The sequence below is a fragment of the Trematomus bernacchii genome, unplaced genomic scaffold (assembly GCF_902827165.1).
Source record: "Trematomus bernacchii unplaced genomic scaffold, fTreBer1.1, whole genome shotgun sequence".
In the NCBI taxonomy this organism is placed as follows: domain Eukaryota; kingdom Metazoa; phylum Chordata; class Actinopteri; order Perciformes; family Nototheniidae; genus Trematomus; species Trematomus bernacchii.
Window position 1 is genome coordinate 3,492,270 of NW_022987531.1, and position 17,290 is coordinate 3,509,559.

At 42.5% G+C, this 17,290-nt stretch overlaps 1 protein-coding gene across 4 annotated transcripts in view; it reads right to left on the reverse strand.

The window, feature by feature from the left end:
• ide (insulin-degrading enzyme) overlaps nt 1–17,290 on the reverse strand; it is a 38,656-nt gene that overhangs the window by 2,157 nt on the left and 19,209 nt on the right. For all 4 annotated transcript variants that reach the window (XM_034121932.1, XM_034121911.1, XM_034121919.1 and 1 more), the window contains 7 exons: nt 13,812–13,922; nt 13,478–13,598; nt 12,257–12,348; nt 10,219–10,330; nt 7,278–7,445; nt 6,120–6,392; nt 3,812–3,873 (listed from right to left, as the gene is read on the reverse strand). In XM_034121932.1, coding sequence (XP_033977823.1) covers nt 3,812–3,873; nt 6,120–6,392; nt 7,278–7,445; nt 10,219–10,330; nt 12,257–12,348; nt 13,478–13,598; nt 13,812–13,922 — 939 coding nt within the window. The remainder of the gene's footprint in view (nt 1–3,811; nt 3,874–6,119; nt 6,393–7,277; nt 7,446–10,218; nt 10,331–12,256; nt 12,349–13,477; nt 13,599–13,811; nt 13,923–17,290) is intronic.

The window sequence follows — 17,290 nt, forward strand, 5'->3', positions numbered from 1 at the left end:
GGCTCTGTAAGGAAGTGGGAGATTTTTTCCGGCTGTGTATTTTCAAATTCTAGCGATCTCGAGCCGGTTTCTCAAACTTACCTACCCCACCTTTAAAGATAAATAAAATATAGAAATTATATATAAAAAAGTCAAAATGTGGACATTCTGCTAGAACTACTACAGTAACTAACCCCTGTGCCTTACTAAGGAAATATTTTCACAAGTCACATACTTGACTATTTTATTACCAGAATCTATTCATATTTAGTATCCATGATTGCTATTGAAATTAGTTCTCAGATTTAACTGTGAATGTAAAAATGTTTTAAATCAAAGCATCAGGGCTAAATGCCCAAATTAGTTTTGACGTGAAACCCCCCGCTGTGTATATTTAAAAGTGTCATAATATTCTGTCACTTACACTGATAAAAAGAACAAAATAAATAATCATGATGGCAGTACTAATCAAAACATTTCTATCCATTTGGCCCTAATGGTGCAGTGGACTGGATTTGAGCACACATGTCGTTAACCCCTGGGAGTGACTCATGACTTTGTTAAACCTCTGGATGACTGTGCGTTTGTCACAGTGGTCGGGTGGAGATTGAGCTACATGATCAGCGTCTCTTGAGGATTACAGGGTTTGGCTCCCAGACACAACTGTGACCACCAAAAAAATAAATAAAAAAAAATACAAATAAAAAGCCTGTCTGTGAGGCAGCCTGTGCATCATTAGAGATACAGGGGGGGTGCATGCTCCGGGGGGGTGCATGCTCCTGAGAGATAACAGCTCCTCAGTCTGGTTACCCTGAGACAGAGCCGTCAGTGTGCAGCCCCTCCCCCCAGCCTCCTGTCACCTCACAGCTAGGAATAGCAGCAGTGGGCGGGAGGAGATGAAAGCTGGGGGGGGGCAGACTGATCCAGTAAAGCCATGCCAGTCTGACACACACAGATTTACAGGATGTGCTCAGGCTGTTTATCGGACAGACAGCGCTCTGTCATCAGAAGTGGTTCTGTCCACACACCTGGGCTCAGTCAGCGGTGCACTGACTGTGGTTCCATTCAGACCATTTGTGGAGGTCAGCTTTCAAAATCTGTTTCTCTTATTTGTTTATTTTTAGGCCACTAAAATCCATCCACCCATCCACCCATCCACCCATCCACCCACCCATCGCCACCCCTTATCGGAGAGTGGGCTCATGGAGGAAGCAGTACCCTTATTGTTCCCTTATTGTAATCCTTAAAACAACAACAGCAGCAGCTAACCAATTATATATGGATCAAATGTAATCGTCGTTTGTGCCGGGAGAGGTTTTGGTGCTGAAAAGACTAATTGGAGTCAGGGTGTCATTTATAATTTGATCTGCAGCAGAAACCAGAGCATTGTGAGCAGAGGAGGACGAGGACGGGGAGAGAGACACATTTTAAATGATGGCGTTGGAGCCTGGCTTCTGTACGGAGGTGTGTGTGTGGATGAGGAATGGAGACGTGAAGATTTAAAAGTGTCATGAACTCCAACAATCACAAACAAATCATACATATTATTCAGACATGTATCGACTAAGGAGCACATACTATATAGTATATATAGAATATATACTATATAGTATATATAGAATTGACATTGACATGTGATCACGGCTGTCACACCGTAATGAAGAGAACTGATCCCAGCTACACATGCACGAGAACACAATGATTAATATCTGATTTGGTGCAATTTATTCTTGCATGTTAAATGTGGCCGTATAAAGTTATCCAGCTCTAACGGAAATGTAGATTTCCAGTTGTGGTAAAAAAAAAAGAAGAAGAAATATAAACAAATATCACATTTGAAATTCCATATCCAAGGTAGAGAATCAACTTTGGTCCTCAAATAATAATAACAATATAATATGTTGTTATTCTGCATTTATCTGCAAAATCATACTGACTAAATAATGTCTAGTCAGTCCCAAACTAAAAGTAGTATTTTTAAACCAAAGTGATGAAAACGATTCACGATGGACTAGCCCCAGCCTCTAAGCAGAGGCTCTATCAGCAGCTGTGTCGCTGCTTGCCCTATCAGCAGCCGTGTCGCTGTGTCGCTGCTCGCCCCTATCAGCTGCAGCCGTGTCGCTGCTCGCCCTATCAGCTGCAGCCGTGTCGCTGCTCGCCCTATCAGCTGCAGCCGTGTCGCTGCTCGCCCTATCAGCTGCAGCCGTGTCGCTGCTCGCCCTATCAGCTGCAGCCGTGTCGCTGCTCGCCCCATCAGCTGCAGCCGTGTCGCTGCTCGCCCCATCAGCTGCAGCCGTGTCGCTGCTCGCCCCATCAGCTGCAGCCGTGTCGCTGCTCGCCCCATCAGCTGCAGCCGTGTCGCTGCTCGCCCCATCAGCTGCAGCCGTGTCGCTGCTCGCCCCATCAGCTGCCGCCGTGTCGCTGCTCGCCCCATCAGCTGCAGCCGTGTCGCTGCTCGCCCCATCAGCTGCAGCCGTGTCGCTGCTCGCCCAATCAGCTGCAGCCGTGTCGCTGCTCGCCCCATCAGCTGCAGCCGTGTCGCTGCTCGCCCCATCAGCTGCAGCCGTGTCGCTGCTCGCCCCATCAGCTGCAGCCGTGTCGCTGCTCGCCCCATCAGCTGCAGCCGTGTCGCTGCTCGCCCTATCAGCTGCAGCCGTGTCGCTGCTCGCCCCATCAGCTGCAGCCGTGTCGCTGCTCGCTCCCCATCAGCTGCAGCCGTGTCGCTGCTCGCCCCCATCAGCTGCAGCCGTGTCGCTGCTCGCCCCATCAGCTGCAGCCGTGGTCGCTGCTCGCCCCATCAGCTGCAGCCGTGTCGCTGCTCGCCCTATCAGCTGCAGCCGTGTCGCTGCTCGCCCTATCAGCTGCAGCCGTGTCGCTGCTCGCCCTATCAGCAGCCGTGTCACTGCTCGCCCTATCAGCAGCTGTGTCGCGGCTCGCCCTCTCCTCACAGAACTGTTAATGTAACATTCATTAGTACACACAGCCATTTAGCGCTGATTGATAGACCTGGGAAATGTTCCATGTCATAAATGCTGCTGTAATTCATGTCTGCGGCTCTTAACGAGGCCCCTGCTGTCCACGGGGCCACAGAGCACGGAGCCATCGCTCAGGGCTGAGCACACAGAGCCAGGCTGCTGCACCGGGGGGGCCGTCAGAGAAATATTACACTGTGTTAGTGCAGTAAATGATAAGCTGGAATTCTCAGGGCTCGGATTTGTTTGGTGTTTATGGTTTTAACGTCCACTAATTACAACATGAGGATTATCGTTTCAGAGCTCTTTATTTAACAGGAAGCCATTAACCTACACTATAGACACCTTCATCACTCCACGTCTCCGTAGAGAGCCCCAGTGGATCATTACATGAATGTTCATTATACATCTTTAATTATATATGTTTCTATTCATATAAATCATCATACTTACTTCAAATGTTTATTTAAATATATGTATTTGATCTTATCTTTTTATAGCAGATGCTTACTTTAACTACTGGTTATATGAATATATTTATTCAATTTATTTCAAAATGGAGAAACTGTCACGAAAAACTAAGGCATAAGGGTTGATAAATATTACAGCATAAATGTTATATAAATGTTATATAATGTAGTAATTGGACATTTTACTTTAACGTCTTACATGTATAGAATTGTTTTCCTTTTAAATTTCACACTTCTAATGTTCATACATCTTTTATTTTCTTTCTTCATTTCATTTTCAAGGGTCACAAAACCATACTTCCACATAGATTTATGAGAAGTATTCTGACTAACACACATTGTTAAAAGCTTACTGTCTGACACTGACTGATATAAAGCTGGAGTACTTACTCTGTAGAAGTGCATCACGTTCTCTTTCGTCAGCGTCTTCAGATAGGACACCTCGGTGTTATCTGAAACAGATCGTGAGTCAGGTTTAAAAAAAACACACTTTCAAAGTTCCTAATCCTCTATAACGATGCTACGGAAAGCACAAGCTATGATGTGACATCTTAGCGATGCACGTTTCACCCGTCCATATTTCACTGCATTGCTTCCAGTGTGTCAAAAGATACATTTGAAATATTATGAATTGGCTATAATTCAGGAAGAAGGCCCACAGGACTATTAAAGAGTATTAAATCACCCCGGCAACAAGCTGTCTCACTTGCGCCATTTTATTATTTTTAAAGTGCATTGTATGTAGCCGTTATATTAAGCTGCATATGACAATAAAACCTTTCAATCTTTATTAGCCATTAAATGTTCTGAGGTCTACACACATCTCATTTCTACTTTCTACCTGCTGAAACATTAGCGACTCAATTACTTCAATATGCAACCATTTCATTGGTTGTGTTATTTGGTTTGGAGAAAGGCGATTCCTTCTCATCTCTCCCTGCTAAATAGCTTGTTCTTGCTTTTAGTGTTTTCTGTTTGAACTCTAAAAGTGATTCTCCAATGCATTTCCTCTGTACGATCACTTCCCTTGTCCTGTGTCTCTGCTCACTTTATCTTACCTATTTGAAACCTGAGGCTGATGACATCAATGTTTTCATGTCGAATTTGGAGTTTTTAGCTTGTAAATGTTTCTGTAAAATACACTCCAGTTCTAAATGTCTTCGTGATATACATTTGAAATATTTTCTGTTTAGTGTCAGGGCCCCTATTCTGACGCCATGTCCCTTTCACACATCTCCCTTATGTTGTACACTTACATGTGTCTTAATGGTACCCTATACATACAGATGCCCTGCCTGCTGTGTTCATTTGCTTGAAAATAATCAAGTCTATGATATATCCACAAGTTATTCACCACTAAATCAAAAGCGTCTCTTCTGCCATAATAATAATAATAATAAATTCTATTTATATAGCGCTTTTCTAAGACCCAAAGACGCTTTACATTTGGGGAAGGGTAGACAGACAAGGACAGGCAACAAAACAAAAGCAAAAACAGAGAAAACAAAAAAACAATAATAATAAACAATTTTACCCCAATGCTTTTATATTTTACATTTAAAATAAGCATCTTTTTGCACAAAATGTTAAAGGACAAACTGACAGCAGCTCAGCACAGTCATGGCGTCGTTGTGTGTTTGTCCTGTGCCCTTGGCATGAGCGTGTTAGCTGCCCTCCGCCCTCCCTCCTCACACTAGTGTCAGTAATCAGCACCCCCCCCCCCCCCGGCAGCCTTCCAATGCTGCCATCACTGCGGGCTTTAGGCAGAGTACCAGTGAATCGGGCCCATTACAATCCATTAGGCCCTCAGGAGAGGCACTGCAGATTATTCAGGCTTTAATCGATGGGCAGCTCTGAGCAGCATCCTGCTCCTTTTGAAGGAAATATTGATGGTTCTCAAGAACCGGTAACCCAAGCAACACAATCTCTTTATATGGTAATAGCTGATAGATCAGAAAGACACTATTTTTGGATTGTTTTAGAAGAACTTTGAAAAATATTTCATTATACTTGGTGATATTAAGTGCACATATTCTGCTGATGTTCAGGTGTATATCAGTATGTAGTGTCTCTCCTGGGACATGTCTCCATGCTTTAATGTTCAAAAAGCGTTTTATTTTTCTCATACTGCCTGTGCTGCAGCACCTCTTTTCACCCTCTGTCTGAAACCAGAGCCCAGTCTGCTCTGATTGGTTAGCTGGCCGGCTCTGTTGTGATTGGTCAACCGCTTAGAGATGTCCCGCCCGTTAGCCTATCATGTACAATGTGTTTGAGCGCTAGCCAATAGAAGCGTGAGCCATTGGACTCCTTTGTTACAGAAGTGAAGGGAACACAGGGAGTTTAGCCTCCACAGACCATTGACATGCACCAAACCTATAGAACACAGGGAGTTTAGCCTCCACAGACCATTGACATGCACCAAACCTATAGAACACAGGGAGTTTAGCCTCCACAGACCATTGACATGCACCAAACCTATAGAACACAGGGAGTTTAGCCTCCACAGACCATTGACATGCACCAAACCTATAGAACACAGGGAGTTTAGCCTCCACAGACCATTGACATGCACCAAACCTATAGAACACAGGGAGTTTAGCCTCCACAGACCATTGACATGCACCAAACCTATAGAACACAGGGAGTTTAGCCTCCATAGACCATTGACATGCACCAAACCAGGGAGCATTAGCCTCACCTCTGTCGAAGTTGTACTGCTGAGAGATGATCTCCCCCCAGTACTTGGCGCACTCTGCAGACAGCTTCTTGGGCTTGTCCAGGCGGCGGATGGCCAGGGCCTGGATGTGTTTCTGGAAGGCTTCGTCGGCCATCTCCTCCACAGACTTCTCCATGGTGCAGAGGAAGGCCTCCACCCGGCTCTCCAGGTAGTGGGGGGCCTTCTCCGACTGGATGATGAAGCGCAGGCCCTGCACTCCGTTAGCCCGCCTCGGCCCGCTGAACACAATGTAGCCTGGGGGGGGGGGAAGAGGGGAACATCAGCAGTGTTCTTATCATACTAATGTTAAGCCCCTCCCTAGGATTACAGCAGTACTACCAATGTGATTTATAGTCATTCTCAAAAAATGTGACGGCACTCAAAGAGCAATCTCAGTAAATCAAGTTTCTAGATCAAATGACAAAATACAGCTGCAACATTCTCAAAGAAAAATGGCTGGATTCATATTTATAACATGGCAGCACAACTCATTTGGGTTTGGACAATATAGGCAATAAAACATGCACAATTAGCACAAAAGGTATAAAGTCGAGCGCACCATCATGGTAGAGAAGTAAAAAATAGAGGCCGATTTGAAAAATACAGGAATTATCATGTAGATATTTCTAATATATAATTATAATGCTTATATCATGAAGTCACGATTATTCTGATCAGGGTAATGGTGACATGCATTTTTGTATATGGTCCCATGCCTACAGCTCATATTAAGCAATAAATATAAATATAATTTTTTCTAAAATGTCATCAGCTCAACATTTGATCTATTAGGCATTCATTGGAAATTGTCATAATTAGCTTTTGAGTTCAAAAGTTCTGACAAATAACTTGTTTTTGAATACCTTGACCTTTATCCATCAAAATCTAATCAGCCATTCCCTCGATACATACCTGAGATATCGTGTTCATAAGAACGGGACAGATTTGATTTGTCACAGTGACCTTCAACCCCTATAATCTGATCATCTTTTCGTTGAGTTAAAGTAGAGGAGTGCCACATTTGGAAAACAAAAGGTCCTAAAAACAATCAGGTGTTGCCAGCTGCCGTATGGATACACAAAGAAACTGTTATGGAAGATTGTACACGTGATATGTTTCCCTTGGCCCTCTGAGACCCACCCAGCTGCTCTTTGGTCCTCAGGGTGTTGAAGCAGGGCTCAGAGATGATCTGACAGAAGAGCTCCAGCAGCATGTTGTCCTTGGTGCTCTGCATGTCCGTCTGATAGTAGATCTCGATGCCGCAGTTGTTGTGCACCTCGTTCCTCTGCTGGTAAACATACCAGCCGCCTGAGAGGAGCACAACAACAGTCAGTGTTTTGAAATCCCACAGTTACTTTGAAATGCATTTCTGACAGAGGAAAACAGGCAGGTTTAAAGACTGAATACAACTGAAGGAGCAGACATGTATTTTGTACATCTGTATTTGATTCAAACTAGATTTTCCCTTGCCTACAACTAATACATTAAGCAATAAACATAATTTAATCCTTTCTCAAATGTCATCAGCTCAATATTTATGTACTATTAAGAGATGTGAAATTGTCATAATTAGCTTATTAGATCAAGAAGAAAATAAATGTGTTTTGTGACCTTTATCCATCAAAATGTAATTATCCAAGCGGACGTTTATTGCTTGATTTGAAGAAAATTTCCTAGAGGAATACCTAAGATACCATGTTCATAAGAATAGGACAGATTTGAGGTCCTTTAAACCCTTAAATCTAATCAGTTGACTCACATTGTGTGACATTAGTGCCGTATTTGAAAGTTATTTTTGTTTTTTGGACACAATAGGCTGAAATGTACAACTATTTGAATGCAAGACTTTTACTTGAACCAGAGTATTTCTACACAAATACAAATATATTCATTTTTCCACCTGGATTCTACATCACATGTACAAGCTAAACCCAGCTGCAGTAGAATCTTTAACTATAATCCTCAATGATAAAAGTCAGATTAGCATAGAAACTAATATCACAAGCTTAGCTATACCCCTCTATGTATTCCATTTAAAAACATGAAACTTGAATCATTACAAAAAAACTATTATTGCTGCTTGGAGTCAAACAAGTGATGAGCAGTTTTAATTGTTGACATCATGAGGCTTAGAGGAGTGGAAGTTCAGAGAGAGGACGGTGGTGACACTTTCCAGAAAGACGGAGACAGACTGAACCCAACTGTTTTTTTTGCCGAGTGCTTCCAAATTGGTCTGCTCCAACCTTTCTTCCGTAACTTTAAACATTGGAGAGGAGCCATCCTTTCTTGCAGGGGGGGAAACGGGTTCCTTTTAGCTTCAGTTTGTTTGAGTCCATTGATATCAAGCTCACTTTGAATGGAGTCTGGGGAATGTAGGTGCCTTTGTGTACATGCTGACGGGGCAGTTACGCTCAGGGAGAGTCACGTCCCTTTTTGTTAACATCTCCCCTAGCATTCTCAACATGTCAAAAGTTCTACTTGAAATATAAAAACAGTCAAACATTTGGGCGAGAAACTCTTTGATTGACCAAAGCACCAATGTGTTGGCATTACTGGCTGCTTTGGCATTGCTAGGGTTGGGAAGGTTACTTCAAAATGCTATTTCGTTAGTTATTAATTATCTGTTAAAAAATGTAACAAGTATGTTAACAGATTACATGCAACGGGATTACGTAATCATGATACAAAACAACTACTGTATTCCTTTACAGTTACCGTACAGTTAAGATTGCTGATACATTTAAAAAGTTAGTTTAACTCGGTGCTTAATGAATCCTTATTTGACCATATAAAATTACAGCCAGCATTTGCTACGGAAAACATTAATATATTTGTTGCAAGCTATTATATAGCAGGATCCAACATTTCTGATTACATTTGGATTAAATGGTGCTTTTAACAAAGATAAATGCCAAAGTGTACCGATTAATTGGAAATGTGTCTTTCATTTCATAATCCAACTGTGAGTGTGCCTTTCTCTCCGCCCCCCCCCCCCCTGCTCCCCTGCTCTGTGTCTGGCAGGCTGGAGCCCGGTCTGGAAAACCCTCGCTGAGACCCAGGAAGTCTCCAGGTGGCCCTGCAGCACTCTGCTTTCCCTCTCCTCATCACTCCACTGCTCTAATGTAATCAGAGAGGCAGCGCAGGTGCTTGGCGCGTGTGTGTGTGTGCGTGTGTCTGTGTCTCTGAGCTGAAGGGAAGGCGTGTGCGACATTTTCTCAATGACGTCAATTTCCAGCAAGTGTTCCTCTGAAGGAAATGAGGGATGTCCAATTGAATTAAGTCGTAACAAGCACACGAAGGCGTCACTGATGACGAGGGCAAGAGCGCCGGGGATGGAATCTTTTGCATTGTTGCCGTGGAGACAGGCATAACAAGTAAATGATGATCAAGAAACCTGTGTGTCATTTTACTTCAGTATAAGTGATAATACCACAGTTTAGGGTATTCTGTATGTAGGATATATATAACATTATGTTGTTTTTTGTAGAAGCGCACAATTTATTGTAAAATGAATCTGAACTTTTTGATCCGTCATGATTATAAAGTAAGGCAATAAAAAAAATTAACCCCATTATCTGAGTTTAAAAAAAAAAATGTGTTAAGTCCTACATACTTTACAAGGAAATTATGAAAACGAACGAATTAAAATGTTATCAAAAATGACATCTCGGCGAGTGCTGATACACAAAAAGACCCCCCTCTGAGGTTCTAGGAGTAATGGAATGTTGGTGGTTCTAGTGTTAAAGAACCCAACGTAAACATACTTTTCAGTTTATGATTAATGACCTTGTACCAAATATTGTATATTCCATCACTGGATTGTAATTATTGAGGCATTCATATTTAAATCATTTTAAATGTGCAGACGCTAAAGGTGGAGTGACCTATAATAAATTGTTCTAAATAATATGAATCTGCAGAGTAAAAGTAAAAAAGTACAATAAGGAAGATAGTAAAGTATTTTGCGGTATAAATCAAAATAATTAAAATGAAATCGTACTTAAGTACACTAGTTGAGTAATTGTACTCCGTTACTTTGCAGGACTGTGTGTATGGGATGAGGGGGGGGTACTGGACTTACCGTCTGGGACCTGCAGCTCTCTGTAGCGCGTCAGCTGGCTCGGGAGGAGGGGCTTTGTGTGAGCGTGCTCAATGAGTGTGTCCTCCAGCATCTGCATCATGCCAAGAGCCGACTGGAGAACACAGGGAGGGAAAGCAAACGTTTCATTTATGTTTAAGGACAATTCTACCATCAAAAATAAATAAATGCATTTAGCTATGATGATTAACTCGATTCAATAATGTCCAATTTCCATTAACATTGCTCCTATTTCAGTTACTGATCTTTTTTTAGGTGGAGCATCAGGCAGTATAGAATTAAGTTTCTCTTCATCTGACCTTTCCCCCCTCTATTTGTTGATTCAAACACTAATTGAGAGAAAACATGAGTAATGCTTTAGTCTTTCAACAAACACTAAAAGAGTGCCGTTGGGTCAGCTTCATATTCCAAATTGGATTTATATTCCACCCTTTATTAACTTCCATGTGTATCGTTTTGATTTCATTTGAGACTCTTCTGTTGCAACACTAACACAACAGTGAACTGAATGTAGCTTCTAAGGCATCCTAAAGAAGGCATGTAGGTCTGTTTCCAGAAACAAGATGATCCACAGAGCAGTGTGGACACTTTCAGGACTTTTGAAATGAGTCAGCAGAAAATGGCTGAATTCTGTGGCATATAGGTTGGCTCAGTAGCAAGTAACATCATAGCACCTCTTAGGGAAAACAAATGTCTTCTAAATTACTGAGCCTTAAAAGTTAAAGATGGCAACAACAAAAAACCGCCTTTACTGTAGCGTTAAGTGTAGACTTATTAATGCAAAAGTGTATCAAATCCCTCGGGAAGGTGTTATGGTGATTTAGAGGTTCAATGCAGGATTAAACAGTGCAGTTAAAGTATTTTATGAAAGAGTTGTGCATGTGGGACAACATTTACATTACATTATATTACATGTTACATGTTAGACGCTTTTATCCAAAGCGACTTGCATACTCAATAATGTGGGCAATCCCCACAGGAGCAAATTGGAGTGAAGTATCTTGCCCAGGGACACAACGACATGCTGACTGCAGTGGGACTTGAACCCTGATCTGAACACCAACGCACAACCCACTGCGCCACACGCCGCAGTACTAATTGTGAGGGTACCGGTAAATGAATGTGAATGTAAAAGTGATGCAGGAATGAGTTGCCTACAAGTGACTAAATCAGACTACTGAACGTCATCACGCTGAACATTAGCTGCATTTAGCCTAGCAGTGGTGACATGAAGTCATGTGACCATCATGGAGTTTGTTTATAGCATTTTACTACTGGCAATTGGAACCATTTAAAAATCACAAAGTGGTGTTGATATGTGGATATTATCCCGTTGAACAAAACGTGAAAGGATCATAAATGTGAGTCTGCACAAAGCTTATTTTTGGAAATATTCTGAAAACTGATGGAAAAATCCCATTGCTTTTAGGAGCCCTTGCAATGCCCACCCCCCAATACTGGGTCAGCCTTCATCAATACATCATCACTGCACAACTCTATTGGTGAGGTTGTTCTCGAAACAACATCCAAGTAATAAATGCTACATTGCTAATGCCTTCATTAAAAATCTATATTATATTGTAACATTTCTTGCCCTCTAATTAGCCTGTTATATTAGCAAGTAAAACATTTTCCATCTATAGTACAGCCTAATATTACATACAGATCTTTACATATAAGTGCCTACAACTACTTGGTGAGTTCTTGCTCTGTCATTATTGGAGCAGGTGACAATTTAGCTCGATGGCGATGAAATGGATGAGCATAATGCTTTCTCCACAAAACTGTCAATTTAGGATGGGACCTCAGATAATAAGTATGACACGATGGCAGGGTCTTATAAGAATATAATCCTCTGTAATAGCATTGGAGGGCAATAATAAGTGCTGAAGGTGACCCAGAGAATAAAGGGTGTTTAAATATTCATTAAGAAAAAAGGCACATGTTTTCAAGCTCAAAATGAAAGGACTGAATGGCATTTCCTCAGTTGGCATTAAATAAAAACATAACAGTGACTAACCTCCTTTGTGATGTTGCCATGGAGAAGGGTTTCAATATGTAACCGTGACAAAAGCTGAGGTATGAAGGCCTTGAGGCGTGGGAGCGTTACATCTGGAATAAAGATCACAGCAATCAATCACAGAGCAATTTCCCAAGCTGCCATCAAGACGGAGTCACATGGTATTACACACACACAAAGTTAAACAGTCAGATACACATACAGGTCTGTCTCCAGGAACCCACAGGGATAACATCAACACACACAATAGGAAACTGAAGGTGTCTCAAAGCCCCCGTACAGGGACAGGTGGAGGCTGAGGACAGTGATAAGGGAACGAGGTGGGGCAGTTGGAGCCCCTGGTGTCTGGGCTGCAGGTTTTGACCCTGCAGGTTAATTAAGTGTCATGTGAATTTGAGGGTAGTCTGTGGGAGCTCTCTGTTAAAATGAGAAATATAGGAATCTGCCCCTCAGGTTCCACTGTGGAGAGCAAAGACTGCAGCTTGGGAAGCATCTGCTGGAGGACAGCCTCAGCATTCAAATGAGGGTTTAAAGGAGGGGAAAGAGCAGCTCTATCAACTGTAAATCAAATAATCTAAACTTTTAGATTACAACTTCAAGCCTATAAAACTGAGAAACAGTGACATAACCCACTAATGGCCATTAGTTTGGGAAAATGTTGCAAGGACAAAGATGTAGGACGCTTTCACGTGCAGTGAGCACACTAATCACAAGACCCTGCTGATGACTTCTTGGAAACAGCAACTTGTTTATGGTTAGCATTTAAGCCAATGCTTGAGCAAAAGATTTGACTCTCCTCGCAAACTTGTTGATTATTAAATTAGGGCTGTGTAGCGGACTTTTCCATGATGTTTTACCTTCAAACTAACTGACAGTGTTTTGCTTTACATTACATTGTGATATACACATTAATGCATCAATAATCATGCAGTAATATAAAATAACTTATTCTCAAATGGGCCGTTACGCATAATACTTACTTTTACTTTCATGCAAGTCCATTTTGATGCAGGACTTACAGAGTAATTTTACAATGTGGTATTACTACTTTTACTGAATTAAAACCTGATAATTTCTTCCACCACTGGCTATAGCTGTTGAAAGTGTGTTGCTTGTGGAGTTGTACGTAATTACAGTGCTTGAGTAAGTAGCATTGCATTCCACCACTGCTAATAAGCATCAGAAAGGCAGGGCAATGAGAATTAGAGAGCCCGTCCTCACCATCCAGGGCGTCTCTGAGCTCGTCTTTGGTCCAGGCCACCTCGGTCATCAGCAGACGGAGGTAGTACATGGCATGCTGGTGCGGCTGCTCCGCTCTGAAGTTATTCAGAGACCTCATGTACTGCAGGGAGGAAGAGAGGTTCAACATCAACACGGTATGAACTGGAGTCTGTTGAAACTACTGTAGCGTATCAGAAATACTTTACTTCTCGTGTACTGTAAAGCTGAGTTGAAAAGGTTCTGAAGTGAGCTAATCAATACATTGCAAGTCATTCTTCTTATCAATAATCATAACTTTGTAAGAATGACTGAATGAGTCGCAGTTAGAGCGTACCGCTTCTTTGATGATGTCGAAGCGCTTCTCGTCGATCTCGAAGGTGGTCATCTTTTCCATGATCTTCCTCAGCAGGATGTGCTGTTTGTCACTGTAGCCTTTCACAGACAGCTGCAATACAGATGGAGCATTATCGATAAACAGAAACATCAGTAGGAGCTGAAACTGGAGTTTCATTTGTTGATTTGAAGTTTGACCAGTTTATGGAATCATTTATGAATTTTGTGTTGAAATTTGGCTGACCAAATGTTTGTCAAGGACAACCATTGGACCCCTGCTTAAGGTGAGTCAACACTGCACGATTTGGAAAGAATAACCAATAGTTGATGAGTTTTGACATGATGGGGAATGAAACACTATTAATTGGGCCGACATACTGCACCTCAGACAGCATTCCCTCTCGCCTTCTCAGAAATGTTTTCGAATCAGTTGGAGCAAGTATTTTATTACTAATAAACACCTCTTTTAGCTCAGGATGTGTCCCAGCTGCCTTCAAACATGCCGTGGTGCAGCCACTACTTAAAAAGAAAAATCTCGACCCCTCCATTCTCGCAAATTTTAGGCCCATCTCCCAGCTACCTTTTTTATCTAAAGTCCTGGAGCGAGTAGTCTACGCCCAGCTGCAGTCTTTCTTAACCACGCATGGAATCCATGAAAAGTTTCAGTCTGGCTTCAAACCCATGCACAGTACTGAAACAGCCCTTTTAAGAGTTTTTAATGATCTGCTCCTAGCCGCCGACTCAGGTAGCCCAGCTGTCCTGTTGCGGTTAGACCTGACAGCTGCCTTCGACACTGTGGACCATAGCATCCTGCTGTCGCGGCTTGAACAGTCCGCAGGCATCACAGGCTCTGCCCTTGCATGGTTCAGGTCCTACCTGACAGAGCGTAGCTTCTCAGTGCAGCTAGGTGCCTTCTCCTCTGCCAAAGCCCCTCTTACCTGTGGGGTTCCCCAAGGCTCTATTCTGGGCCCCATCCTTTTTCTACAGTACATACTGCCCCTAGGTTAAATTCTCACAAAACACAACATCCCCTTCCATTGTTATGCCGATGATGTACAGATCTATCTGCCTCTCAATTCAAATGTCAACTCATTACAGCTATTGATGGACTGCTTGACAGAGATCAAATCCTGGCTGAGCCAAAATGTCCTCAACGAGAGCAAGACCGAGGTCATCTTTTTTGGACCCCAACCTCCAGGGTTGATATTTGGGCTGCCTCAATAAAAACATCCTCCCCTCTGTCATGAACCTTGGAGTGACCTTCAATAGCACCTTTAAATTTGATAAGCAGGTCAGCACCGTAGTCAAAACCTGCTTTTTTTTGTAAATACGACTATTGGCCAAGACCAAGTTGTTTTTATCTTTTAAAGACCTAGAAAGGGTTATTAACAGGGGTGCACATAACTGGTACGCAGGTACGCATGCGCGGCACAAATCTGAATTGCGTAACGTCACTTGTGTCACTACGCGCCTTTGCGTACCTCAAAACATCAAAACAAAACACATATTTCGTCTACACGTGTTTCTTGTCAACACTCAATGGAGTAAACTACTAGGCATGTCAAAAAACCCAAAGACATTAAGCAGCTACGTTGCCGTTTCGCTCCCTGCAAAAAATCTTTCTATGACTGATTGAACTGGAGCTGGGTGAGCCGCGCAGGACATAACCGACGGACCTGTGAAGCTTTCCAGGAGGCAGAGGCTTAGATCACTGGACGACAGAGTTGGTCGCCGTGTGCACAGACAGGGTTAACGTCGGTATAAACAACAGAATTGTGCCAAAAGTCCGCCAACTGGCTGCGGTGGGAGACTCCCCTGTGCACATTCTGTGCCCCGCGCACACACTGGAGAACTGCGCAAAATCATCTGATCACAACGTTCACGCTCTGTGGTCAAGCTGCTGCAGTTTTATTTACACCAAAGTGGAGTGAAACACACAGCTGCAAACTTACTCAGGGTGTTATGGAAGAGTTTGAAATCAGACAGAGGTGGAAGAAGTACTCAGATCTTGTGTAGGAATACTCTGTTACAGTAAAAGTCCTGCATTCAAAATGTTACTCAAGTAAAATTAGAAAAGTATTATCAAAATATAGTGAAAGTAGAGACAGTAAAAGTAGTCATTGTGCAGATTGGTCCATTTCAGAATAATATATATGATATGTTTTATAATGATTGATCATGAAAGTGTTCTCAAAGCTGGTAAAGGAGCAGCTAGTTTGAATGACTTTGTATACTGCAGGGTAGCTTGTGAATTTACTCCAGGTGGAACTAAAGTCTGATTTAACACTTGATTAGATTTCACATCATTCATCCACATCTGTAAAGTAACTAAAGGTATTAAATACATGTAGTGGAGTAAAAGTAGAAGTACAAAGTAGCATAAAATAGAAATACTCAAGTCAACTACAAGTATCTCAAAATTGTACTTGAGTAAATAAGTGTGCTTTGTTACTTCCCACATTTGAAATCAGATATGACTTCAAGTCATGTGATCATTTCTTAGTATTTGATCCTTCAACTTGGCCTCAGGAAATGCAAGGACTTCACAGTTTTGGCAACAAGTTTTGGAGAAAGCAAATCGGAGGCTTAAAAAGAGACAGGGAGGTGCATCTTCATCATCTTCATCATCTAGCATGCAAGAAGTGTAAATTGAGGACAGTGAAGGAGACACTGAGGAGGACCACGCTTCGTGTGGGGTGAGTACCAAACGCTGTCTCTTGGTACTCATCTGAGTAACTCACTAAAAAAGTTATGTGCACCCCTGGTTATTAATGCCTTTGTAACCACAAGGCTGGATTACTGCAACGCTCTGTATGTGGGTATGGACCAGGCCTCAATTAGACGCCTGCAGCTAGTGCAGAACGCAGCTGCGCGTCTTCGCACTGGCCATAAAAAGCGTGACCACATCACCCCAATTCTGGCCTCACTACACTGGCTTCCAATTCGGTTCCAAATTGATTTTAAACTCCTTTTATTTGTTTTCAAAGCACTAAATGGGCTGGCTCCGGCTTATATAGCCGAACTCCTCCATCGCTACACCCCAGCCAGAGCTTTAAGGTCGGCTGACCAGCTGCTGCTGATAGTGCTCAAGACCAGGCTCAAAACCAGAGGGCACCGAGCCTTCGCAGCAGCTGGCCCTAGGCTCTGGAACAGTCTGCCCCTCCATGTGAGGTCGGCCCAGACCCTAGGGGTTTTTAAATCTTCACTTAAGACTCACTTCTTCTCCCTGGCCTTCTAGTCAGAGCGGAGCACGACTCCTGACATTTACCTGTGTTTTATTTTTATATTTGCTGTTGTAAATTATTGTCTTCGGTTTGCTTTTGCAGTAAAGTGTTTTTATTGCATGTACAGCACTTTGGCCCGACCAAAAATCGTTTTAAAAAACCAAGTAAGAATGGTTATAGGAAGCACCACTTCATCACATTTCCCTGTAGTCTCTTAGGGAGTCAGAGTGGTTTATGATGAAGTGTTTCTATGAAT